General features: G+C 45.8%; 1 protein-coding gene across 1 annotated transcript in view; it reads left to right on the plus strand.

Moving 5' to 3' along the window:
• The window catches only part of LOC147734651 (protein mono-ADP-ribosyltransferase PARP12-like), a 320,390-nt gene that overhangs the window by 153,018 nt on the left and 139,634 nt on the right, over positions 1-27,738 (plus strand). The window contains exons 4-5 of the mRNA XM_086952947.1: positions 16,158-16,259; positions 22,087-22,207. Of these exons, the coding sequence (XP_086809073.1) occupies positions 16,158-16,259; positions 22,087-22,207 (223 nt within the window). The remainder of the gene's footprint in view (positions 1-16,157; positions 16,260-22,086; positions 22,208-27,738) is intronic.

Here is a 27,738-nt window from a genome sequence, read left to right on the forward strand (position 1 = left end):
TTCCTCGGCTACCTGGGCACTTCCCTGTAGCCCCACCCTGGTCTTCGGTTCCCGGGGGACTAGAGCTCCCATCATCTCCTGAGCTTGCTGAGTCACTATCGAGAACCACCACAAACTTTCCTGTCACACGTTTACGCTCCTCTCACAAGCCACTACAAGCGGTAGCAGAGTCACGGGTAGATCGTACGCCAGCTGCTTACGCTACCAATTGTGTTCCGACGCCATTGAGCAGGACCCTGCTACAGATGGTGTGGCTTTAGTCCTACCCTCGACAGTTGGTTTATTGACTGAGTACTCTACATTATAATATATACTTAGTGTGAACGGTGTAGGGTATGGCTCTTAAAAAAATCACATATACTGGCTGACCAACCTCTGAGTAATCTAGCCTTTATTTGGTTCTGAAGAATTGCAGTGATCAGTATTGACATTTGAAAAGCAAGAAACATGTTGATCTCCACGTAATTTTGAGAGCCAACATGGAACATTGCATCCATCTCTGCCATCACTTGTGTTTAATATAACAAAGCCCCCCAGACATTAAAATTTTCTTTTGAATTAGCCATAGTTATTTTTAACTCACTCCACAGCAACCTACTCACCTTATCACACATACACAGCACCTCACTCTTCACTTTGGCAATGAAAAAAACTCTGGCAAAGAGTCCTCCTGGGGGACCCGTTGGGCATTGCAGCGCTGGCCTAACAAGGAGCTGCCCGATGATAAAGCTTGACATCCCTTGGGGTGTGTGAGGGTTCTTGTTACTGATCGATCAGATCCCCTGATCAGGATTCTTAGGAGCTCTCGACCCATTCCCCTATTTTTAGTAACTGCAAACCCTTGATAGTACACGTTTGCGGTCGCCTGAACCAGTGGGAATGTGTATTTTACCCACCTTTGGGTTGAGCATGGTTGACGGGAATTCAAGCTTTAGAGGACCTTCATTAGAAGGTTTTGGCTGTGCTGTAGACATCTAGGCTTGCTTGCTTTGGGATTACTCTGGCTTAGACCTAACTGTCCTTCTTTCGGCTGGCAGCTTGTCAGCTTCTATTATTATTGGATTTGAATGTCCTAGTGCAGGGGGAGCTGCTGTGAGTACACCCATCCCTGCATATGGTGGGGAAGGTTCAGACGCCTTGCTCACTATCAGCACTGCAAGGTCATCAGCTTTGACTACTTCAAAGATGGACTAATACATTGCTCCCCCTCTTGGGAGAGAGCACCTTCAAGCACAACTTAAGGGGGACCAAAGGGTCTTATTCCATAAACGTATGTTTCAAAAAAAAGTTTATTCCAAACGCACAATGGTGTTCATCCATGAATGTTGGATGAACACCATCGTGCGTTTGGAAGAAACTTTTTTTGAAACCTACGTTTATGGAATAAGACCCCGTGGTCCCCCTTAAGTTGTGCTTGAAGGTGCTCTCTCCCAAGAGGGGGAGCAATGTATTAGTTCTTGTGGATTTCTCACTGCTTGGCCAGACAGTGATGTCCTTTGAGCACACTACAGAACATTACAACCTTGCAACTTTATCGATTGAACAAGCTGTGCGAGTTCCACTTGCTATTTTAGTTTACTTCAAAGATGGCTCATAATTCAAAAACTAGCTCTCTTTTGACTCTTTTGTCCTGCATATTTAGTATTTATATGTGTTAGTGTGTTCAAGTATATTTGTGTCTGATGTTCCCTCCTTAAACCAGGGAAATGGATGTTCTTTATTTGTGTGGGCAACCTAGTTTCCATATGCTTTAATAGGGAATCCATGGCAATTTTGGTATTTATGATAAAACAACTCTAATGAAGTTATGCAGTTTGGTTTGTCTTATCGTAAGGGCAACTGTCTATGGTGCACTCTTTCTAATTAAGTACTAGGAGCTCAGCGCTTACAATATTTGCGTCAAACAGTTAGTCTGAACATTTTAATAACAGCAAGATAAATATGCATATGTAGTATTACCACATAGGCGAATATAAGCTATGTTAGAATAGCATCTGCACGATCTGTTTTTCACATAATACAGTTTTCAATAAACAGTCAATGCATCATTATCACATACATAATACAGTTCAGTTATGGGCAACAGAAAAAATTACTTTCTAAAAAAATATTAGTACGTTTTTATCCCACATTATGCACCTAGCAAGACAAGACAAAAATGGTATAACCCAGAAGCCGTATCGTAATAACTCCGGAATCACAGGCCCTTCTTGACCTCAATAAAGTTATGCCCAGTTTCCTGGGTCCAATTTTTTCCCCTTTGTCTGAATTTTGCTCTGTGATGCACAGGGTCAAGCCAGATGCAACACTCATACTCCTTAACCGCATCGCTGCTGCGGCGATTTTTGCGCTGTGCAGCGTTTTTCATTATCCCGCTTTACATGACGAGCTCAGCTCGTCATCAGCACACGCCACCCGAGGCTGATGACGAGCTGAGCTCGTCATCAGCATCGAAAGGGTTAAAGATACTAAGAGTGTTAAGATATCTCTTTAGCACTAGACTGGGAAAACTTTAAACTAAAAAATTATAAACTGAGGTGTCAATTCCGCCCAGTCAGGATAGCCATATCACAAAAATCTGCTTCCTGGAAGTCATTAAGGGCTATATTCAAATAAGCTAGTATGCTTGGCTATCACACCAAAGTGACTTCCACAGGACCGCCTTCAAGGCTGCCTCATGACTGATTCAATTTGGAGATAAAAAATAGACAATATGCCAGACCCTGTCAGTGGGAGGGTGCTTACGTTATCTTTTACGCTTCGCCTTAGTTTACTATACGTCAAATCTTTAGACTATGTTTTTTAGGTTTGGATGCCGTCTCTTCAACTCTGTATATGCTGCTTCAGGACAGACTTGTCTCTCCCCCGCCCCCTCCCCCCGGAGATTCAGCAGAACTTCTAATAAGTTGCGGGGTCTGATTACCTTTCTTGCAGGGGCGGATTGGCAAGGCGGGCATTCGGGCACCGGCCGAAGGGCCAGTGTCTCAGTGACCTCTGTGGGCCGGTTTTTAGGTCAAGCTCGACCTGCATTCAATGCGAAGCATTGATTGCTGTCTGCTCGGAACCTATTGTCAGCCGTTTCTAGGAATGAAGACACGAGTCAGACGCGCGCTTTTGCAGTCTCAGTTTTGACCGCGGGAGCACGCTTCTGACCCGCGCTTGTGCAGACGAACTCACAGCCCCTGCTTTCGCTTCGCTTGCATGCATTAACGGCACAAACACACAGACACAGCCAGCCCCCACCCCTCTGCATGCACACACACACACGCACACACACACACACACACACACACAGGCGCCCACACACGCTACCGCCCCCGCCCCCCACCCCTCTGCGCACACACACAGACACGCATGCATACACACGCCGCCGCCCTCTGCTCCCCCCCCCCCCCTCCCCCCCTCACACACACACACACACACACACGGTGGTTGGGTGACACGGGCAGCTTCCCTCTGCCAGGCTCACAATGAGCGAGAGGGAGAGGCTTTGCTTATCCTTACTGGGGCTCTTCAGATTCTAGGGGGCTTCCATGGCTGCGGCTGCGGCTGCGGCTGCTGCTCTCACGGATGCTCGTGGTGTGCCGGGTTCATGTCGGTGTTCCGCCACCCCAGCTTTAGCCATGACGGTGCATCAAGTTTGTGGCCCTGCCCCGGTGCTCACACTAACGCTGCAAGCTGCGGCGCCAGGGGAGGTGACGTCAGCTCCAGCCGCTGACTGTGTCCTTCAGTGCAGCGCCGACATAGAAAAGGGACTGGTGCGGCGGAGAAAGTGCAAGCGAAACTGCAGGAAGGGTAGGCGGAGGCCTCGAGCGCGCAGACAGACACTCAGGCCATCTTATGAGAAGGAGGCTTCCTCTTCAAGTACCGTTCATCATTGAATTGAAAAAAAGAAAACAGATTTTTATTATGCATCTGGCTTTAGGTAATCGCTACTGGCTGCGCTGTCATAATTGTAATTGACATTCGAATATGTTTGCCGCTTTAGTAAGTAAGTAAGTACCCATAATATTTTTATAATAGGGATATGAAGGGCTTTTTTGGTAATGTTTCAAGGTATGTGACGTATACGCAGAGAAATCACATACTTGTTTTTTTTATCTGTCTCAGTGTGACTGTGTGTGCGCTAGGGCCTGGCCAGTGATTTATGCCATCGTTCGAGAAATTACATTTGTTGGCATTCTGTTGCCCTATTTTCTCCATCCTAGCACAGTAGCAATATTTGTGGCTTGCTGGGGCCAACTATGTAAGCCCCTCCCCTATGTGTGTGGTACCGCAGTAGGGTGAGCAGGTGTCCCGGATTCGCCGGGGCAGTCCCTGTTTTTCAACCGCTGGTTTGGGTCACGTCCCGGTCTTTAGAGAGGGCCAACTCAAAACAGCGAGAGCCGCTTTTTTAGGTGTTCCAAATCAGCGCTAGTTCGTAGGTGTTACTAGTAAGCAATTTAATTAATCGGTATGATGCTAGTTTTGAAAATTACATTTTATTTAATTTCTTAGTGCTTTTTCTGTGTGTTTGTGTTGTTGAGGGTTGTCCTTCTTTGCCACTTCCTTGATGTACAATTCTAGTCCTTCCTCTGTGTTTTTGAAATGTCCCGGTTTTTCAGTCGCATGATCTGGTCACCCTCTGTGGTAGGCATCCCCGACCAGAAGCTTCCTATTGGTTCTGGTCGGGTTCATTGCAGAGGTGGGCGGGGAGTCGTGGGTGTGGTCGGCCCGCAGGAGCAGGGTTGATGCATTCCTACAGGTTAGTAAACATTGATGTGATGTTTGGTGCCACAACAATTTATCCTAAGGGGACCAGGTGCGTACCCATTCATATTAGTGCAACAGGAGCAGTGGCACCGGGGTTTGTCGATACTGGGGACAAGGCACTACACCACAGTTATGGTGTCATTTTACAACTGAACCAGGGCACCCTTGCTACGCCCCGACCCAGCACTGAAAGGAGCATTAAACATATCACTAGAATGTAACCAGGTAACCTATAGGTTACACATGCATCTCTGTAGTTGGTTCCTCAACCCATCGAGCGGTCCACCTTAGAACAGAAAGTGTGAGCTCAGTTGCAGGTTATATTCTGGGATAGCAGCCTGCTGAATAAACTGATAAGTCGATCATACCTTAAGCTGTGTAGCAAGCACATGACCCCTTGGGCCCCAAGTCATCGTTCCAATAATACATGGAGAGTTCTGTAAACCAGATAAAGCATGGATATTTCCTGGATATGATCAGATAATGGCTAAGCCAATGTATACACTTTTAAACATATGTTCCGCACCTTTTACAAGGACAGTCATTAGCCAGACGCTCCAGTGAGCTATTTACGTAGCAGTAGATAATCTACATGAGAGTTAAGAAAGAAACAGATCTCTTTATTAATCAGACATCATCATCAAAGGGGTCTGTAAAGCGCCTGGTGACGCCTCCCGGCGTGTCCCCGCGCTGTGGAGAGAGAGTATTAGGAGGGGAGACAGAGATACAGCCAACTATAGAGTGAATAGATGGGTTTTCAGCAGTTTTCTAAAAGCTGCCTCATTAATTTCTTGTCTGATGTTCGTAGGGAGGGTATTCCACTTCTTGGCTGCAAGAGTGCGGAAGGACCTACCTCCCATTCTGGCTTTTTTAGGGAGCGATGTTTTAAGTAAGCCCATTCCTTTGGATCTGAGGGATCTGTTGGGCTCATACAATAAAGCCAGATCGGACAGATAGGAGTGGGCTTTTTGATGAATGATCCTATGGCACCAGAGGAGTGCTTTAAATAGTGTCCTTTTGCTAATAGGCAGCAAGTGGAGGGTGGCCAGGGAAGGTCTGGAAGGAGCTCTGCGGGGAAGTATTAGCACTAAGCGTGCTGCTGAATTTTGCAAGACTTGTAATCTTCTGATGTTTTTTTCAGACGTGCCCAGCAGCAGCACGTTACCATAATCTATTCGGGAGGTGATGAGTGCCTGAGTCATGGTACGCCTGGAATTCAGCAAGAGCAAATCCAGGGTACGATTGAGGGTTTTCATGACTCCAAAGCACTTGCCTACTGTTTTTTGATATGGCTGTAAAAGGAGAGCTTGTTGTCTATCCAGACACCCAAGTTCTTAGCTTCCTGGTTGGGAGTAGGTAAGGGTCCCAGACATGTAGGCCACCAGTCTTTCGTCCATTTTGTGTCATTTCCTCCAATTATAAGTACCTCCGTTTTTGTTCCATTTAATTTGAGGCAATGATCCATCATCCAGGCAGCAAGCTTGCACATGCAGGATTTAAAATTGTCGGCCTCAGAGGAGGGAGCCTGGGACAGGGAGATTAGAAGTTGAGTATCGTCGGCGTAGGAGACAAGCTCTACGCCGAACGATTGTACTACCTCAGCCAACGGTGCCATATACAGGTTAAACAGGGTGGGACTCAGGGCAGAGCCCTGAGGTACCCCCTGTTCTAGCATCAACCTGTCCGAGAGAAAAGTCCCTCTTTGGACCTGGAAGCTCCTGTTGGTAAGAAAGGCCTTCAGCCATCCCAGCGCCTGCTTGGTGACCCCCCGCTCTGTTTAGACACTGTAGCAAGATGGAATGTGCTACAGTGTCAAACGCGGCACTGAGGTCCAGCATGATGAGAGCATGATCAGCTCCTTCCCGCAGGGTTTCAGTTGCTCTCAGTAGAGCGGTCTCCGTAGAGAAGCTTGATCTGAAGCCCGACTGTGATATATGGAAAGCATTCTGGGCTTCAAGATGGGCCATGAGTTGGACGTTGGCTACTTTCTCTGCTAGTTTTGCTAGATAGGGTAGCAGGGAGATTGGACGTAAGTTCTCCAGTATGTCCTGACTCATATTAGGCTTTTTTTTAATAGGGAGCACTATGGCTTGTTTCCATTCTTTGGGTAGACAAGCAGTGGAGAACGATACTTGCAACATGTGTCTAAAGTGGGGCTCTAAGACCGAGATAGTCGCAGCCAAGATTTTAGGTGGGGCAGGATCTCGAGGAGAGCCGGATTTGATGCTTTTGCACATTTTTGCCAGTATTTCGGTGGGAGGAACAGAGAATACATTTAGACAAAATTGTGTGCATATGTGTTCTTCATTCTCTGTGAATTCAGTGCCCCCTCGCGGCCATCGTACGCAAACACAACCTCAGCATAATCTCCTACGCCGACGACACCCAGCTGATCCTCTCCCTGACCAACGACCCCGCCGCCGCCAGAGCCAACCTGCACGAAGGGAGGAAAGAGGTGGCCGAGTGGATGACGACCAGCCGCCTGAAACTGAACTCGGACAAGACGGAGGTCCTCATCCTGGGCTCCTCGCCCTCCGCCTGGGACGACTCCTGGTGGCCTCCCGCCCTGGGCACTGCACCCAAACCGACAGACCACGCACGCAACCTGGGCTTCATCCTGGACTCCTCCCTCTCCATGACCAGGCAAGTCAACAACGTCTCCTCGGCGTGCTTCAACATCCTACGCATGCTACGGAAGATCTTCTGGTGGATCCCCACCGAGACCAGGAAGACCGTCACCCAGGCCCTCGTCACCAGCCGACTGGACTACGGCAACGCCCTCTACGCCGGCACCACCGCCAAGCTCCAGAAGAGACTCCAGCGGATCCAGAACGCCTCAGCCAGACTCATCCTCGACATCCCACGAACCAGCCACATCTCCGGACATCTGAGAGACCTTCACTGGCTCTCCGTCAACAAAAGAATCACCTTCCGCCTCCTCACCCACACACACAAAGCCCTACACGACCAAGGCCCGAGCTACCTCAACAGCCGACTCAACTTCTACGCTCCCAAACGCCACCTCCGATCAGCCAACCACGCCCTCGCCACCGTCCCCCGCATCCGACGAGCGACTACAAGAGGAAGGTCCTTCTCCTACCTGGCCGCCAAGACCTGGAACTCCCTCCCCCCTGACCTGCGCCTGACCCAAGACCACCTCTCCTTCAGGAAGAAGCTGAAGACCTGGCTGTTCGAGCAGTAGCGCCCCCCCCCCCCCCCCCCCCAGCGCCTTGAGACCCTACGGGTATGTAGCGCGCTTTATAAGTGTCATTGATTGATTGATTGATATTACTGGAAAAGTTGGCATATATGTTTGAGATTTTACCTGAAAAATACTTGCCAATTTTATTGCATGTTTCCACTGAGTCATTCTTAGAAATGGAATTGGAGTCAATTATAGATATTTCCTTGTAAATCTGATAGAGCTCCTTGGAGGAGTTTTCGGCTTCCAGGATCCGGTTGTTATAGTGAGATGCCTTGGACAAGCGTATTTGTTTATTATAGTCTTTTTGCGCTGCTTTATATTGGACATGGAAGAATAGTTGGGACGAGCAACAAACGGAGCAATTTCCTTTGAAGCCATGCACAGACTCTCACACTCTCACAGACTCTCACTCTCTCACTGACACACACTAACGCTCACTCACTCACACGACTGACTCACTCACACCACTGACTCACTCACACCACTGACTCACTCACACTGACTCTCTCACTCTCACTGACCGACTCGCCCACTCTCTCTCACTCACTGACTGACTCTCCCACTCACTGACTCACTCACTCACTGTCCAGACTCTCACTGACCGACTCACCCACTCTCTCTCTCACTGACTCTCCCACTCACTGACTGACTCTCCCACTCACTGACGGACACTCCCACTCATTCTCACTCACTGACTCACTCACTCACTCTCAACACATATTGTATTACAAATGTAATACGTGTCACATTTGCGAAAGTTTAAGCTATTGGCATTGTAAATGACAATGCTATTAATGTATCTATTTTCAAAGCCAACACATAAATAAAAAAAGTGTCATTTACAATGCCAATAGCTCAAACTTTCCTAATGCGAGACCTATTGCATTGCAAATGCTTGTTTCTCCCCTTTCCCAGTCCACAGAGGGTGGACCAGGAAAGGGGAGAAAAAAAACGGCCCACGGAGGCAGAGAAATGAAAGCAGCCTCGCTGTGCGGCCGTACAGCGATTATCAGCTGTGGCCTCTCCTTCACCACCTGGGTCTGGTGGCTCAGTGGACTAATGCGTCCACTGCAGGGGCCTGTGTTCGACCTCATGGTCACAGGTTCAAATCCCGGCGGGTCCACTCAGCCTTTCATCCATCTGAGGTCGATAAAATGAGTACCATTGAGTTGGGTAACAATAAACATCTGTTATTCAGCGCCAAGAAACCGCTGGGTGAACGTGCGCTTTACAAATACACATGTTATGTTATGTTATGGGGAGGGGTGATTGTTTGCAAGGTGTTGCTCAGTTCTATGTGCCATTTTCACCCCGGCCCCCCTGGGGCCCACGCAGCCCAGAAACAGTGTTTGTCTGAACACCTCGCCCACAGCCCTTCACATTCAGGGCTTAGTGGGCGAGGAAGAATGGGTCTCGCTGTGGGGGCCAGGTGATGTTTGGAACTCACACCCTTCACCTCAGCCTCCCCCTGCCTACCTGGCTACCTTGGATGACCCAGCAGCTGCGTTTGTGCTCTCCTGCCAGGACATTGCCCTGAGGCCTGGAGGGCTGATTAATTTACTAATTGCAGGGGCCTTACCTATGTTCATGTGCTCCTGAGCTGAAGGTCTGGGGAGGGCTACGTTGGTTTGTAATAGCAGGGGCTTTCCTGCTTTTCAGGGGCTCCTGCGCTGAAGGGCTCGAATAATTTTGTGACAGAAAGGGGCCTTGCTGTTTTTTTTAGTGGATCAGCATGTAGGCCATTGTCAACGTGGCCCTGTGTCCTGCACAAGAACAGTATCCTCCCACTTTCATTCCTTGTCTGTGCAAATGGTTTTTCGTGAATGGGCACGCCCCTTAAATATGGGCCACGCTTCATGAATGTGGGCCACTTTTTAGGGCTCGCTGCCGTTCGCAGCGCGAAGCGCTGCCGCCGGCAGCGAGTATTATAGCTGCTACGTTGGCTGGGAAGGGAGTATAGACCAGCTACAGTTCGGTGCACGAGCCGATTCACGTCCGTGAACGCGCTTCCCGCGCTTCACATTGGAATCCGTGAACGCGCTTCCCGCGCTTCACATTGGAACAGCTTGTGTGCGTGTGCTCGTCTCCGGAAGACGTAGAATGTTAGGGCTCGGCTGAAACGCGCGGAAGCGCGTCTCCGCTTAGAACGTATTGTGGCCGTGTCTCCTTCCCAGGAGACAATCCTGGCCGCGGGCATCGCCTTGGAGGCGATTCCAAACTGACACGCGCACACGAACGAGCGCTGCGGCCAGGGGCTGTCTCCTGGGAAGGAGACACGCATGCGATAGCCTCACAGCCAGACATGCACAATGGGTAAACCCGCGGCTCGTGCTTTCATTAATTGGATCTGAGAGTTTCTCCTTACTCTGCCGAGTGAGGGGCGAGAATGGATTTCACCCACTAATCGGGTTCCCGAAATGCTTCTAATCGGTAAGAAAGGCGCACACGGATTTTCATTTGAAGTTGGAGCTCACTCTACCCCCATTGCCATGTACAGTACTTTGAACCTCTCTTGCGAAGCGCTTTATAATAACATTACTATCATTATGTTTTCGCTTTCTGAACAAGTTAAATATACGTTGCGGATTCGGTATAAATTGCCCCATGGTGTAAGGTGAATTGTATCAGGGTTGGACGATAATTATTGGTTGAAATCTGATGGCAAGAAAGAGTTAACAAAAACAGAATACATTGCCTTAAATCAGTGTCCTCAAGGTTAAGATCTTAGCCACGGAAAATGTCACTTTCTGTATTTATCTAGCGATTTGATGTTAGTGTTGCCATGCCATTGGACTACTATATTTTCTTTCAACACACTTACTTATTTTCGCTGCGGTTATTAATAATGCCATTATTTTTTATTTGTTTTTTTATTATTGTTTCTATGAATATTACAATTAATAACAAAATGCGTGACCATTGCAGCACGTTGCACATGATGCTTAAAGAGGGCGCAAACGCATTTGCCATCCCCTAGTACGGGTCTCACCACCTATACTTTTTCAGTGGGGTCCGACTGCTCCCGACTTTCATGTAGCCACATAACAGAAGCAGCACTAATCTGAACTTGCGTGCTCTGTGGTCCAAGCGGAGGGGGGAAACGCCTAGTAGACCGGGGGAGGGACGTTTAGTATTTCAACATCCATTCATCTTCACCACAGCCCATAACCAACCGGCACCAACCATGTGCCCTTGGCCCAGACTGCGCGCACTGCCAACCTTCCGAGACAGCTGGCTGGCTCTAGCAAATGTATGTATGCGCTGTCTCCACAGAGCACGTGCATCGTCCCAGAGTGAGTACACTCTTCAGGAAGAGTTTGCACCCTCCTCACACCGACTGTGCACTTTCTGCCGCATGAGCATCCTCCCAATAATGAATGCGCCCTCTGAAGTTCGCTTGAGCAGTCAGTCTGTTGAACATGGAAACCCTAAAGTCAGCCAGTGTCACCTACTTTTCAAAAGCTTTAAGAACGTCTAGTGTAGAAAAAGACTGCTCCAGATTTCATCTGTTTTAGAATGATGAAATCCCAAGTAGGCCCTGCCGCAATCGGAACCTGTTTTCTTCCTTCAGACTGTCTGCTGATCTTTGCATCAGCCAGCGATTAATACTGCTTGCGTGGTTATTTAAAAGGGCGTTAGCCTTGCACGCAAGCACTTGAAAGAGCAAACATATAAAACCATTCAAACCAAGATCAAGGCATGTAACTGCGGGTGAAAAGGCACCCCCTGCTGGTGATGGAGCATTATCGGCAGGAGTCCTCGGGCACAGAAATAGCTTTCTGCACTATTTTAAACTACACTTCCTCAGATCCAGGCACAGAAGCCCTTTAGTGGTTTTTCTGACACCACTATCAGAAGAACACGCTCCACTTGTGAACAGCATCCTGGCTTGTATTTTCTGTCATGGATCCGTAGGCAATAGAAAGCTGCACTTTCAGTTCTCCCTACCCACTAAAACAGAGTTTACACGCACTACATGCTTGGTAGCCAGTTTCGGGGATCCCTGTTTGTGGGCTACGCTTTGCTCATGTTCTTAAAAACTGACTCTTCGACCTGCTACTGCGTTTGGAAGGGGAACTGTGGAACCCTTTTTGAGGAGAACGCATCATACATTCTATTCGAAAAAAAACAAATAATCAGTCAGTCAAACTTCCCCTATCGGTATCTCAGGTATAAGTTAGGCAATCTGTTAGACACATGCAACGTCTGGGCTCACTCCTGCATAGAAGGTCAATTAATTAATTTTACTTTTAGGTATTTGAATTAGTACATACCTGCCTCAAGAGGCAGCAGAGAGGCTGTCAGAGAATAATCTTACTGCATAAACATCACAAATCTAAGGTGCGCTAAACGGAACATGGGGGCAGATTTACAAGCCCCTTGCGCCACTTTTCCATCACTTTTTAGCGCTAGGGGCTTGTAAATAAGCCCCATGGTGTTTATAGATCTTGTAGAAGTGTTTTCAGAAACTCAGATAAATTGTATTTTGCTATTTTGGCACTCCCTTTCGCTTAGGAACGAGGCGATTTTTAAACCTTTAGTTGTAATCAGGGCCTTCCTTGTGCCCACCTTATCAACCATAACATTAATGCTGTAATGCTTATTTGTATGCCCATTATGCTGCAATAATCTACTAGTTATCCGTTTCTTAGCATTTTATATGTAGCTTTTCTGTGGTGAGCCCTATAGTTTGCTTTGTTAATAGCATTTTGACTATAAAGTTGCCTCACCCTTCAGTTTTCGCTCTTTTTAAATACATCGAGACAGTCAATGTGGCGCGTCCAGCTAGCGCCATATTGGTGATTTATTTCCCTTTACTAGCGCTTCAGTAACATTTGTATATAAAGTTGCCTTTAACCCTTTTGCTCTATATGTTAGGAGCATGTTGTGCTAAATTGCTAGCACAGCATACGTCTGGTATGAAAAAACACATGTGCGTAATGTGCACGCAGTTTATTTGCCGTTATCACACCATATTAAAAAACACATGTGCGTAATGTGCACGCAGTTCATTTGCCGTTATCACACCATATTAAAAAACGTGTGTAATGTGCACACAGTTCATTTGCCGTTACTAGTGCATTATAAAACTATGAAAATAAATGCCGTACTGCTTATTTGTATACCCAATATGACGCAATGATATACTAATCCAGCCCTGACGCTGAGCCACATTTCAAATTTGTTACCTTCGTGGTAACACGTCACGCACAATAATAGTTAGCCTGCGCCTATTGCTATAGAAGAAGTGCTTTTATGGCTCCACACCACCGGTCAACTCCACACCACCGCTCAACTCCACACCACCGCTCAACTCCACACCACCGCTCAACTCCACACCACCGCTCAACTCCACACCACCGCTCAACTCCACACCACCGCTCAACTCCACACCACCGCTCAACTCCACACCCCTGCTCAACTCCATACCCCCGCTCAACTCCACATCCCCGCTCAACTCCACATCCCCGCTCAACTCCACATCCCCCTCCATCCATCCATCCATCCCCGCCCTACACTCCATCCCTCCCCGCCCCACACGCCATCCCTCGCCCACACGCCATCCCTCGCCCACACTCCATCCCTCGCCCTTTTGCCCTGCCTCTATCTATCTATCTTTCGCCCTCCCCCTATCTATCTATCTTTCGCCCTCCCTCTATCTATATTTCGCCCTCCCTCTATCTATCTATCTTTCGCCCTCCCTCTATCTATCTTTCGCCCTCCCTCTATCTATCTTTCGCCCTCCCTCTATCTATCTTTCGGCCTCCCTCTATCTATCTTTCGCCCTCCCTCTATCTATATTTCGCCCTCTCTCTATCTATATATCTATCGCCCTCACTATCCATCGCATCACCACAGCATCACTCAGGGGCACCACAATATCACTATGCGCTACCAGAGCATCACTGAACGCCACAGCATCACTCAGAGCCACCACAGCATCAATCTGTGCAACCATTCAACAACAACTGATTCAAATATGTTCTCTCAATGTTTCAAACTTTATTACAAATGTCACAAACATTTTTTAATATTTCACTTCTGTTCTTGTATTTTCATCACAATAAAATAAACTAAACATAATCTTCCAAAAAGTTATTTGCGAAAGTTTAAGCTAATGCCATTATAAATTACAATAACTTTTATTTAAGTATTAAATATTGAAAAAAATACAACCCATTGTTATTTTTAATATTAATACATCTAAGTCATGTAAATACAACACATAGTGCATTACAAATGCTATAGGTGTCACGTTTGCAAAAGTTAACACTATTGGCATTGTAAATGACAGTTATTAATTTAGCTATTTTCAAAACAAAAACATAAATAAAAAATTTGTCATTTACAATACTAATACCTCTAACTTTACTAATGCGAGCCCTATTGCATTGCAAATGCTTGTTTCGTCAGTGTCTGGGCCAAATTGTGATCCCAATCCGCCCCCTTTTCTTGTTGCGCAAACTTGAATCTGTCCTGGCAGGGTCTCCTTCTTTCAGCTGCAGTCTGGTCCCTCCTAGGGTGGCTAGAAGACAAGAGGCGTTTGGTAAAACAGGAACAGTTTGTTTAATTAAACACTACGGCCGAAAGAACAGTTATAGGCATGACGTCTGAGGACTGTCATAATTAACAAACCGTGTATGTCCTCTTTTTTTATACAAAACCTGATGGGTCGTAAAAGTTTCCAGGTTGTACTATATATGGGGAGGAATGTTTATTACTGCTTTTGGAGTAATACATTAATGGTTACTACAGGTGAGTCTACCTCACATGGACACAATGTGTCCAGTGGATAACGAGTCCAGATGTCCAGCATGGGGATCAGGTGATCACTACATGTGTTAGGTCGTAATTGTCTGTATGTTCCAAAATCATGTGGCATCTGACTTTTTATGGTGGTTTTAGGGGCATGCTTACCCCATCCAGCCATGTGTGCTTCATTGGGGCAATCTGTCTTGACCATTGTAATGTCGCAGTGCATATCTGTGGGATTGATCAAGAGTTTCCTGCCTGAGTGTTTACCTGCCAGCTACGCAGAGTTCCACCTGTGACCTAATCAATCAGTAATCCTGGGCCTAGGTTCAGGGCCTGCTTAACTACATATTTGCAATTCGAGGTTGATGTGGAGTTCAGTACGAACAAGAGTTTCCTGCCTGAGTGTAGCTACGTAGAGTTCCACCTGTGACCTAATCAATCAGTAATCCTGGGCCTAGGTTTAGGGCCTGCTTAACTACATATTTGCAATTCGAGGTTGATGTGGAGTTCAATACGAACAAGAGTTTCCTGCCTGAGTGTTTACCTGCCAGCTACGCAGAGTTCCACCTGTGACCTAATCAATCAGTAATCCTGGGCCTAGGTTCAGGGCCTGCTTAACTACATATTTGCAATTCGAGGTTGATGTGGAGTTCAGTACGAACAAGAGTTTCCTGCCTGAGTGTTTACCTGCCAGCTACGCAGAGTTCCACCTGTGACCTAATCAATCAGTAATCCTGGGCCTAGGTTCAGGGCCTGCTTAACTACATATTTGCAATTCGAGGTTGATGTGGAGTTCAGTACGAACAATGCTGTAAATAAGGATGAGATTTCATTTTTTATCGAAAAGCTGCGCCAAGTCTATTTAAGAACCTTCTGCTAATTTTGAGTGCAGCTGAAAGCAGGTTCTTCTCTCCATATAGTTGTCACAAATAGTACTTTCATTTAGATATTGGCTTTACCAGCTTTGAGACTGCCCCTAAGAAAGCGAGTAAGCTTTAATTTAGATTGAGAGGCATGAAGTCTGTTTTATGTTTCCAGAAGCACTGGCCTCGATCAAAGAGAATTCTGTCAGCCTTAATCATAGCCACACATTGTGAATTTTGCCATTTTATGATCACATTTTTATTTTGGAATCACAGTGCCAATTATGCAAACTGAGTTTTGAGTTCACTTTGTGTTATTACATCACTCGTCTAGACAGTAAAGCGTATGTATGATTTTGAAGAGCCTCTACGTTTGACAAGTGCCTTACTTTCTCTCATCTAGGCCTCTGCTTTTATACACAATATGGTAACTTTAGAACTGTTCTAATTGCTTTTTTAATGTATGCTTGTTTGGTTGAACACTCAGGGGGTACTCTCCATACCAGAAAAGTTTGATTGGCAATCTACATACCGTGTGCTGTCTGTAATAGTTAAATAATTGACACTCTCTTCCCCTACAGAGAGAGCATTCGTTCCTGGTCCAATTACTCGTAGTAGCAGCGTTGATGAAGGAAGTGAAGAAATCTGCTTGTTCCACATAAGGAAGAGCTGTAGTTTTCAAGGTGAGTCATTGATCTCTGCACAAACGTGATTAGTTTCTTGGTCTTTCCTTTCACTTAATTATTTCTGAAGTTGATTGATTTGAGTGGGCCTCTATCTTACATTTGAACTGTTGGCATGCAAGAAATATATTAAAATTGTCACAATGATGTTACCCACTATGAAGATATGTTTAACACGGAGTCTCTATTGAAAAAGCATTATTTGATTTGCCTATAACTTTTGATTCTGTGGATATATTTGTAGGAAAATTGTCGATCTACTTAGTCAGTTAACTATGGTTAGGCATGCCACGTTTCGTCAAGATCTGTCCATTGGCAAATAAAGTTATTCTGGGGAGGAGACAGAAAAAGTAATTTTCCATTTAACTCTCATAGGAATTTTGCTGAAAAGGTGTTTACACCAAATTTGGCATGAACGTAGAAATTCACTCAGAGAGCATTCTTTTTTAAAATGTTTGTTTGTTAGGTATTAAAAAGATGCTGAGCTAACATAAACATTAAAGCTTCTGTCCGCGGCCTTTTTAAGGGCTTGATTCAACCAACGTTTTGACCCTGACTGTCAAGCCAGAACCTACTTGCGAGTTCCTACATTACTAGTAGTATGTGATATTCAAGTAATTTTCTATTGTGCAATTATGCAAAATTCTGCAAAAATTTAATGAAATGACAAAAAATTCAAATGAATGCTATATTTTAGCAAAAAATGCAGAAAAAAAGTACTATGCACAATACAGGCTTATGTTCTGTTCATTGTTCTCTTTCTCGATTCTATAATGTTACCACGAACAAAGCATTATTAAACCATTTGGCCTTATGGCATAATTTTAGGAATTTCACTGTACAACACTCTACGCAACTCCCTCTACCCTAATTTACTCCACTCTTCTGTATGACACAGTACTCTAGTATACTCCACGCCACTCTGTCCCACTTGACGTTATAACACACTGTGCCATTCTACTCTACTACACTGTACTTTACATCACTCCATTGTACATCAGTTTGACAGTCTACGTGACACCACACCACTGTACAACTCACAACTGTACTCCTGATACTTTACTCCTCCATATGCTAATTTTCCTGTGCCACCGTTTTCTGCATTGTGAATATTTGTTGCATATCAAAGTTGCTAAGTGATTTATGAGCCTCTGAGATATTTACTCACTGCGAGGTTGGATATTTAAGGAGTAAAGATTGTTCCGATGCAGCAATCTCATTGCTTAATACATTCTTTTAAGATAGTGGGGATGGAAATTCTTCTTGATTCATTGCTTATTTGTAATCTGATGTGGTCTGGGTTTTTTTTGTTTTGTCTGCTGTCTAAAAAAGAAAGTAAATGGGGACAGATAATCATGCTTGGCTTGCAGTACAGGAGGCTAATGTGGAGCAGCAAGGTCAGTAAACCTGATGGTGTGGTGTATGAGTGCCATGAAGGATTTATCTGTAAGCTGTGTCTCATGCATGGCAATGAAGTTGTCTCCCTATTAATTGCAGTTGCTTTTTAGGCTGTATAAATTGAATTATAGAAGTGGTAAGTAAGTAGTGTATGGTCTGCGTGGTAACTTAAGCATCTACAATGCGAGGCTTCGTGCCACCTTATTATGAGTCATTCAAGATACACCGATAGTCGGCGCTCCCAAAAAAAATGTTGTGGGAAACACAATAGTGTGTTTTATCCAATTGCTTAGTGGTGGAATTGCATGACAATTTATAATGGAGATGTGTTTTCAGACTGAAGCATATGGAAAAAATATTGTTTATACATGTAACTCCAAAGCTTTTGGTGCCTAACCTATTTGGCATTCTCACTAGTATTTTCCTAATCACAAGGCAAGAGAGCATTTAGTTCTGTACTTAGGCACTCAGCCTGCAAACTCAGTGTGTGGGTGCCAGGGTACAGGCCCCCTGAGGGTGGCACAATAAGTGCTGCAGCCCTCAGGGGTCTTCTCTGGTCACCATGCCCTGGGTACCTAGGGTACCATAAACTAGGGGCTGACAGGTGGCTAGAGATGCCAATTGGGTCTTTTGTTTCAGCGTAGTTTTAGGGAAGGAACACAGGCCCTGGGTACCTGGTTGGCAGGAACCCAGGGCACACTCAAAGTCAAAGCACATCTGCAGTTCAGAAAAAAGTGGGGGCATACCAATGCAAGAAAGATGGCACTTTCTCACAAATACTTTCTAACATAGCATCTTGGATGTACAGATGTGTTGACAATCTTGCACATAACTACTTGTGTCTTACTATAATAATGGTAATTTGTATTTTATGTTGTGTTAAATAACACTTGTCGTGCTGTAAATACCTGTTTCCTTTCAAGGGATCTGCATCAATAGTTAGAAATAAAACCCACACCTTTTATGTAGGAAACATATAAAATAATTCTTTAGAGTTTAAGGAAAACTAGAAATGTCCAAATTTCGTTGCAGCGCAAAGAGACTACTTCAGCCCGAAAACTAGAACTTTGAATAGGTAGTGATCTTTTCCTACAAGAAATCTTTGAAACCTTTTGTGTTACTTAACCCCTTCACTGCTGGCCCGTTTCCGCCGCTGTGCGGTAAACAAAAGAACAGGGGTGGGCCATGACGAACCCCAGCCGTCATCAGCACACGAGCACCGTAGTGCATGACGGCTGGGGTTCGTCATCAGCATACAAGGGGTTAATAATCGGAATGTGGAAATAAACATCTTGTAAACCTATTGCGGACATCCATTCCCCTTGATGTAATTGTAGTTAATTCCAAACCTTTCTTCCTTTATCCATTTTGTTTTTTTAAACCTTAAATATAGAATAGGTTTGCGTTCTTGCTTTAGTTTTTCAGGTCTCGCCGAGGCAGTGCACGTGCTGTCTCTTCGAGACATGCTGTATCCAGGATACGGGCTTTAACCGCTTCACAGCGGGGCTAATTTCCCCACGGTGCTGGGGGGAAGAGGGGCCGTGTGCAGCGCCACGGTGGCGCTGTGCTCATGACGAGCTGAGCTGAGTGAAGTAGTGTGGCTCACTGGTTAGAGGCGGCAGACCCAAGAGCAGAGGACGGCCCGGGACCAGGGTTTGATTCCCGGCACGGCAGGTTTCTGGACCAGGGTCAGCGGACTCGATAATTCTCTCGCCTCGGTGCCCACTCTGATCAGCGATCACACTCGGCAACTCTGGGCATTAGCTTGCCTCATCTTCACTAACGGCCCCACCAGACCGCCGGGGATGCCTGGTCTCACCATGGAGATACCCATTAAGGGACCATCTCTCAGGGAAGCCAGGAAGGGGTTCGCAGCGGTCGAAGCACCTTGGGACCCTACGGGTAAGTAGTGCGCTATATAAATGCCTATACATTTACATTTACATTTACTGAGCCACATCCTGTGCCTTGGCATGTTGTAGGGTGCAGTACCGTATGTGGCCATAAGAGGTCCAAAGGGAAACTTAGTGACAGCATATGGTACTGCACACTCACAACACTGCTTGCACATCTTGGCAGGCTCTTTCTTTGCTTCTGCTCTTTTCATTACAGTTCCCTGGATTTGAGTTTTATACGTTTTTTTGGGGGAAAGTTTGTGGCATAGCGGCTAGCGTTGTGACCTTGAAGCACAGGATCCAGTTTTGTGTCGCGGCCTCGGTTCAACTTCGTGTGATTCTGGTCAAATAACTAATCTGCCCTCCTTTTTTGCTTTAATATTGTTGAAACACCGGAAAGAATTATTAAAACAAAGGCATGAAGCTGTAGCAAAATTGGAAAAAACATAAGAAAAACCTCTTCAGGGCTCTCCCTGGAACAGCAGGAGAGCTGCTGCTATAATAATAACAGCACCACAGAGCTTTGCCACATAATGCTTTGCAGGGCCTTTTGTTTAAAAACTCATTTTGCCCATATCTTCGTGAATGGTCCTAGGATGACAGGACCACCACCAAACTGTTCAGCACCACATGCTCTAGTTTTTGATATCTGGGTCCCCACCCTATGTTCATCACCTCCCCAGCTTTTCTTTAGGCATTTAAACTCTTCCGTGGTTGGAGCTTTTACTCTACAGCTGAGGGGGATTCCCTTTAGGGTTCATATGTATTTGTCAAAAGTACTTTGTTGACGCAGTTCTTATTTCCTTTAGAAAGAAATGTCAATCTTGGATCCAATAGATGTATGTCACGAACCATACATTTTAAGCTAAAGTTCTGCTATCCAACATCTTGTGGATTTATGGCTAAAGTTTCACCAACATTACGACATGATACCTAAGCCGGAAGACCTGATATGTATTTTTTTTTTACTTCAGATATGTGCATGTTATCGCACATCGGCTCACTTATTGCTCGTGTTGCTAAACATAAAGAATTGTGTTATTTAAAATTCCAACTCTATTAATTGAAGAACTATTTTTCATAGCAATTTCTGTATTGTTTTTCACGATTGCTTTATTTCTGTTTTAATCACGGTACAACAGTATTATTTTAAAAAAAAAAATGTAATAGAGTATCCATTAAATGCAAGCCTCAAGTAAAGTCATTGCTTCCTATATGTGTATTTTATTTTCTTCTTCAGCCAGCATATTACTCTTGTCTCATCTCACACATAACCAATTTCCCGTTTTCTGGTTCTGCAGCACTGCGAGTTAATATGAATAGCATTAGCGCTTTGTAAATATCACCACTCCACAGCATACAAAAAACGAATGTAAAAAAACATTATCTTTTTCAACGCCAAGAGCTCTAACTTTCACAAATGCAAGACCGATGGCATAGCAAATGCTTGTTTTTTTGTACTAGAACTTAACAGTTATAAATAACATTTTTTGGTACAAAGGAACTAACTCCTCGTGCTTTTGAACTACTGTGTTCACTTCCTTTCTAAGCACATTTTGATGGTGTTGTAAAGCTTTCTTTAGTGGTTTTAACCTCATGCGCGCTAGCGGAATTCCGCTCGTACGCTGAGATTTTTAAAAACGCATGTTCCGTGACGAGCTGGGCTCGTCATCAGCGTGCGAGGAGGCTACCCCATGACGAGCGCAGCTCGTCATCAGCGTGGAAGGGGTTAAGAGGTTTTTTTAAGAGAAAAAGCTCAAACAAAAGGCTGGCTAGTGATCCATGATCCAACTGCCAAGAGCTGGAAACATTAACTGCCATAACAGTCACCTCTGGGGCATGTTGAGACACTAGAGGAAGGGTGATTCTCTTAAAAGCAAAGGGCCAGTTTTCTGGCTTTGCTTGTGCAGCCTGTTTGTACGCATTGCCCTGCATTCCCTTTTAAAAAAGGTTTGAACGTGATATTTTATGGTCGCATTAAGGGGTTTGACTATGTTTCTGAAACTGAAGATGGCTTTTGAAAGAAAGAAAATGTGTCCATTTCTAGCCTTTCTTAGGCTGCAAAGACAATAACTTTTGATAAATGTGTGTTTCTTTCTACAAAAAGGGCTGGTCTGTGTGTATGTATGTATAGATATTTGCAAAGTGCTCTGGGATGGCACTCCAGTCCCACATAGACCGACACACTGTTTACAAAAAGTGATGCATGGTCACAGTCCAGTCCGAACTGCTAGGGCCAGTTTCACTCTCTTTAGAACTCATCAGCCAGATATAGCTTGGTTCCAGTGGCACTGTACAGAGTAAACAAACAAAAAATGATAAATGAGTGGTGTGCACACCCCACCTTTTAAAAAGAAGTTTTCACTAATAAAAATTTGTTTTCATATGTTATTTTCAATAGTTTGATTGCTTTTGTTTTAATTCCTTGTTTTAATTCCTTGTTTTTGAAAAAACACTGATTTGGTGACCCACTGTGTTTGCTTTTTCCCTTTTCATAAATATTGAACACCTTATTATTACTATTTTTTTCATAGAGAAATGCACCAGAGTCCATTTCCATTTACCATACAGGTGGCAGATCTTTACTGAGGGTGCGTGGAAGGATATGAAGGACATGGAATCAACTGAAAAGATGTACTGTAATCCTAATGCAAGGTATATGTTCTATTCTTTTCCCTTCGGGGCCAGTGTTTGATGTTATGCTACAAGCAGCCACGGCCCACCAGGTAAGAGCGGTGGGGCCTTGGGGAGTGGGAGGAGGGTAGAGGGGGGGGGGGGGGTGATTTCGATGTTCAATGACGAGTGAAAATTAAATAATTTTCCATCGTCCTCGTCTGTCAAAATACCCCCCACATGGCCTCCCTGCTATTACCTTCCCAGGCTGCGGCTGGCTACAAGGTTTGGCGTTTTTTTTATAGTTCAATACTACCAACTGGTACGAACCCCTAATTGGTGTACTACCAGTGGCGGTGCGTCCATTGGGGGCGTTGGGGCGTTGCCCCACTAGCCATGGACGCACCTGCCAACAACAACAACATGCATAATTTAAAAACGAAGTCAGAACGTTCTCAGAACGGGATTAATCTGAGCAGCGTGCTACCGTCCCCGGCCGGGAGAAGCCCGACAGAATCGGGCAGCGCATAAGGGAGTGGGCCGTGCGGGGGGCGGCGCAAGCAGAATAGCGTTGGCACTGGCAGTAACTGCGCGCGGGCCAGTCAAAATATTGAGGACTCGTGGGTTTCACATGCGCAGTGTGTACTACAGTAACTGTACACACAGCGCAAGTGAAATCCAGGAGGCCTCGATATTTTGACTGGCCTGCGCATGCGTACTGTGGTCCATCCACCCCCCACCCCCCATATCACTCAGAGACTAGACAGGCATGGGACCCGGGCCCCGGTCTCATTAGGGGCAAATAGCAGTCTGCTCGTAAGCCAATCCTGGCGCAGTGGCGCTCTTAACGCTGCGCCAGGATTGGCTGCTGCAGCAGGATGGTACCACGCGGCGTGGGTGTTGGCTGCTCTGCTGCGGCCCGCACTGCATGACCAATCACCTGTGGCTATTATCCAGCAAAGTAGAGGTGATTGGCCATTACCACGCGTGGCGCACCAAAACAACAACCAGAATACGAAACTAACAACAAGTCTACTAAGTGAAAGTAGAAGAAGTAGACTCGTCATCGTCAGAGAGAGTGTGTCTTCTAATCTAGAGTCACTCACAACTCACAAGGAGTCCGTCCGTCGTCGTCGTCCTGCCCTGGCCTGGTTACAGAGTAGTGAGAGACTGAGAGTGTGTGTGCCCAGTGTGCCCCTACGGACCCGGACCGGACCTCACGACCACCGTGACACGGCACCTCGTCCACCATCTACGACGTAAGTCTTTTACTGTGCACAGCACAGACAGTAGCAGCGCACACCACACCACTGTTTCACGAGTACTGTTTCACCTGTACCTGCATGTTACAGACGCCCCCCGCGCTTTTGCCTGTAGGCTGCTGCTACAGTTAGCATAATGTGAATGAAATGTGTTAGTGTTACTTACTGTAACTTGCCGCAGGTGAGTAGTCGGCTGCACTCGGCCTGTGTGACCCTAATTTAAACTTAACCTACCCTGCTGAATCTGATGACCGCATACCAGTCCAGAACTCTCTGTACTGAGAACTCTACTAGAAGGCTGAAAACTGGCGTGAACTGTGGGGTGGGACTGTCTTGTGACCAGAATGAAGAGTGAGAGTCGCATTAGACCCACAGGCTCGGAGGCGCCACAAGTGCAAAAATCTTGTGTTCTTCAAATAAATACCCACAGGATGGCTCCCGCGCCTCTGCGCCTGCCTGCTACGCTACCACCCACTCCGGTTCGAGTGTATGCCAGACAATGCCCTTGCGCCAGTTCTGAGTTGCCAAGTTAGAAAGCCTGCAGTATAGCTTTACGCGTTCTCCCTGCCTGCAGGCTTAGAGGCTCTCAGAATAAACAGTCTGGAAGTATTCCTGGCATTCTTGTTTACTCCTTGCTCCACAACAAAGAACTTTTTAGGTCTGTGGGGTGGGGTGAGTATTGTTTGTTGTCCTACATTATGGCAAATGGTATTTTTAGGCCTATTGTACGTGATTGTGATACTGTTTATGTACACGTGCGCTAACATAATGTAGTAGTGAATGATTAAAGTTATTTTTCTTTTGAGGTAAAAGCCCTGATTGGACTCTGAATGTTTTACTGCACCTCGTTGCATTAGTTAAGAATCATGCTTCAATACCGCTCTTAGAGGGCGTCGTCAGTAAACTCATTCCACCACCTGATGATTGCGGGGATGTTACCACATCGAGGTATTACCACATTGGTAATACCTCGATGTGGTAACATCCCCGCAATCATCAGGTGGTGCGTTATTACCATTGGTTGGTTTATGTTATCGCATATTTTACTATGCTTACATGTACAGAGTTACTGTCTGCGTTTAACTGGCGGCGCCGGCGATGATGCACTGGGGGCAGAATGCGCATAGTGGGTAGTACTGTTTCCCACTGCCTCAAATTACTATCAGAGCTTCTCCATTTTAGCGACTGAAAGCAATTTTTTTTGCTATTAACACTGGAATGCTTGGGTGCAAATTGTGAATTTCTTGCATAAAATGTATTCTCGTCGGTCGTCCTTAATCTGCAGGTACCAGCTGACGGCATTCATAGCAACTGCCTGTCCATGACTGCTATGAGTGTACTATGGGACCCGTATCCGATGATTTGTACCAGCCCGAGAGGTGGATGTAGCTGGGTTTGGTTGCAGGACAGACACAATGGATATATAGATCCAGATCTAGGGTTCTGATATGAAAATAAGAACAACAGGACACGGACAGAGTATGATTGTAAGGGCCGCCTCTATTTTTAAAAACTTAATGGACCGGCCAGGGTTTGTAGGGGTATTTTACCCTAGCACGACGTGCGATTTGAAGGACATGGAAGAAAGGCAAGTTACGAACGAATTATGTGACAAGTATGTTGGGAATGTGAGCAACATCTCCGTGACATCAACTGAAACCAAATGTCTTTGCCATGTTTGGAAAAGAATTCTTTAATGGCTTTGAAGAGACACTGATGGAATGAAACAGTAAACCAAAGATGAAACGGGTAAGGTCTGGGATCTGATAATAAAATAAGAACAAATCGTCGTTGTGGCTACTGTGGTCCGTCTCGAGTATTGTGAAATGAATAAAAGACGCTAAATTAAGACAGTGCTGAAATGAAATTTGGGAAGTCATGTAACTACTAAAGACTTAACTGCATGATAAGAATGACGAGAAGATGCACTGTCTTTATGCATTGTATGTGACAATAACTCTGCAACCATTGAGCCTCTGCCACTTTAATAGGAACAATATGTGAATGGTCCAGTCCTTCCTTACTGTTTGTAGTTACCTTTTGTAAAGATCAAACATGCCTGCCTTAGTGCCTTTACTATGCTGTCAGCAATGTCAGTGCCGTGACTGGTCTTAACACAAAGTCGGACGCGCCACTGTGATCGCTTCTCACTCAGCCAAGCACGGCAGGGTCCGTGGGCCTGCCTGAGGGTGAGAACTTGAAGGCCTGATGTCCGGGGGTTAGAGGGCTGCAGAGTGTGAGGGCCCGATGTCTTGGGTGAGAGGGGCTGGGGTCCAGGGTGAGAGCGCTGCAGAGTGTGAGTGTCTAAGGCCCGAGAGGGTGAGAGGGGCTGAGGTCCGAGAGTGTGAGGGTCTGAGGTCCGGGGGTGAGAGGGCTGCCTGCAGGGTGTGAGCCTGAGGGTTTAAGGTCGGAGAGGGGCTGAGGTCCGAGAGTGTGAAGGTCTGAGGTCCGGGGGTGAGAGGGCTGCAGCCAGGGTGTGAGGGTCTAAGGTCTGAGAGGGTCAGAGGGGCTGACTGAGGTCCGAGGGTGGGAGGGTCTGTGGTCCGGGGTGAGAGGGCTACAGAGAGAGTGTGAGGGTCTGTGTTCCAGGATGAGTGGGCCTGAGGTCTTGGGTTTGAGGGCTTGAGCCCAGAGGCCTGGAGACAGCAGGCAGCAGAGTGTGAGGTCCTGAGGTCCTGGGGTGCTACGGTGCAGTGTGATTACCACTTTCCGCCCCACCACTTTCAAATGTCACCAGCCGCCACTGTGTACTACCCTTTTCAGCTATATTTAAGTTACTTTTAATGTATTCACTTACAGCGGTCAACAGCTTAGATGCAGAAAAGTATTGCTGTTCATGGGAGAATTCTAATAGGATGAAAGCAAGTGGCATTCACCTCATCATTCTGAACCCACTGTTGTTCACCATTCAGAGTATGGCAGCATCACAAAAAGTTTGAATACTTGTTTATCATCATAATGCCGTTTCATATGTCCCATTTTCGATGTTTTATTCCACAACCCAGAGTTTGAGGGCATAGTGGCAGTGCTGCATGTTTCTGTATGTGTGTGTTTGTGTACTACAGAGTCAAAACTTGTGTCTCAGAAATTAAGGTTTTGAATGTGAATTTCTTGTAAAATTCTCCTTTTGCTTTGTTTGCCCCCCCCCCCCCCCCCCTCTAACCCCTCCCCAACTTTCTAAAAGGACCTTCCAGGGCACTTTTACGGATGTTGCCAAATTTGATACTGAATGGTCACTGGGAATATCTGACATAATGGTGATCTTTTGTCATAAAAATTAGAAAAAGGAATAAAAGAAAGTGCATCACATTTGGCATGCCTCGGTTTGGTGCCTTTGCTGCCTTGCTAAATTTACATTCCACAACATTTCCTTGTGAAGAGAAGGAAAACATTTGCAAATAATCATTGATAGCAATCTGACAAGTTCCTTTCACTTATATTACTCTTGCATGTGCCTTGCTTTTGACCAGGGCAAAAGAAACAATTGATGGACTGAATGCTGGACAATGCAAACATTCACCCCCCAGTCACAAGGATCTGGGTTTAATCCCACATTCTTGTGTCCAGCATTCCGTCCATCAATTGTTTCTTTTGCATTTGTCACCCTAAGTGGGAAGGGTATGCCCAGATGTGGGTTCCATGCTCACCACCAATGTTCCCTCTAATATTTTTCCTCTGTGTGCGGCAGTGTAAGGTCTATGTGCGCTACAACCAAGGCTATGTGCGCCAGTAACCAGACTGCGCATGTGGGTGTAGCGCCAAATATCACTCCACCCACATGTCAATTTGAAACCTTGGCAGCTATGTTGCTGCATTTCTTTTCTTAATAGAGCTGGGCTGTGGGTTGATTGTGTGCATTTGTTTAAGTTTTCATGTTAATTTCAGCTCACGATGGGCGCTGCGATTAACATGAAAACTTTACCAAATGCAGTTTCAGAGCTGGGTTAGGGTAGGGCCGCATAAGGCTATCGACTAACGCATTTTAATGCTTGTGTCCACATGACAGCATTAAAATGAATTAGTCCCGTATTCTAGCGCCCCTCTGACAATACTGCAATTGAGGTACACTGCCAATGAGGCAGCACCAGTACTCTAAAATTGTCTAACATATATGAGCATGCAACTGCGCCTTCAAATTTAAAATGCTATGCGTCAGAGATAGAATATTCATGAACAGCGCTGAGCAGGCCTGGCCGCTAGCAGTTTTAGGCAACAATAAAAATGTCATGGTAACTCCGTTGATTAATGTTCTTCCTAGAGATAGATTGAGTTTTGTCAAGTGGAAGTTTTGACTCAAGGAAAGGTAGCATA

This window comes from Lissotriton vulgaris, chromosome 1_2 (genome assembly GCF_964263255.1).
Source record: "Lissotriton vulgaris chromosome 1_2, aLisVul1.2, whole genome shotgun sequence".
NCBI lineage: Eukaryota > Metazoa > Chordata > Amphibia > Caudata > Salamandridae > Lissotriton > Lissotriton vulgaris.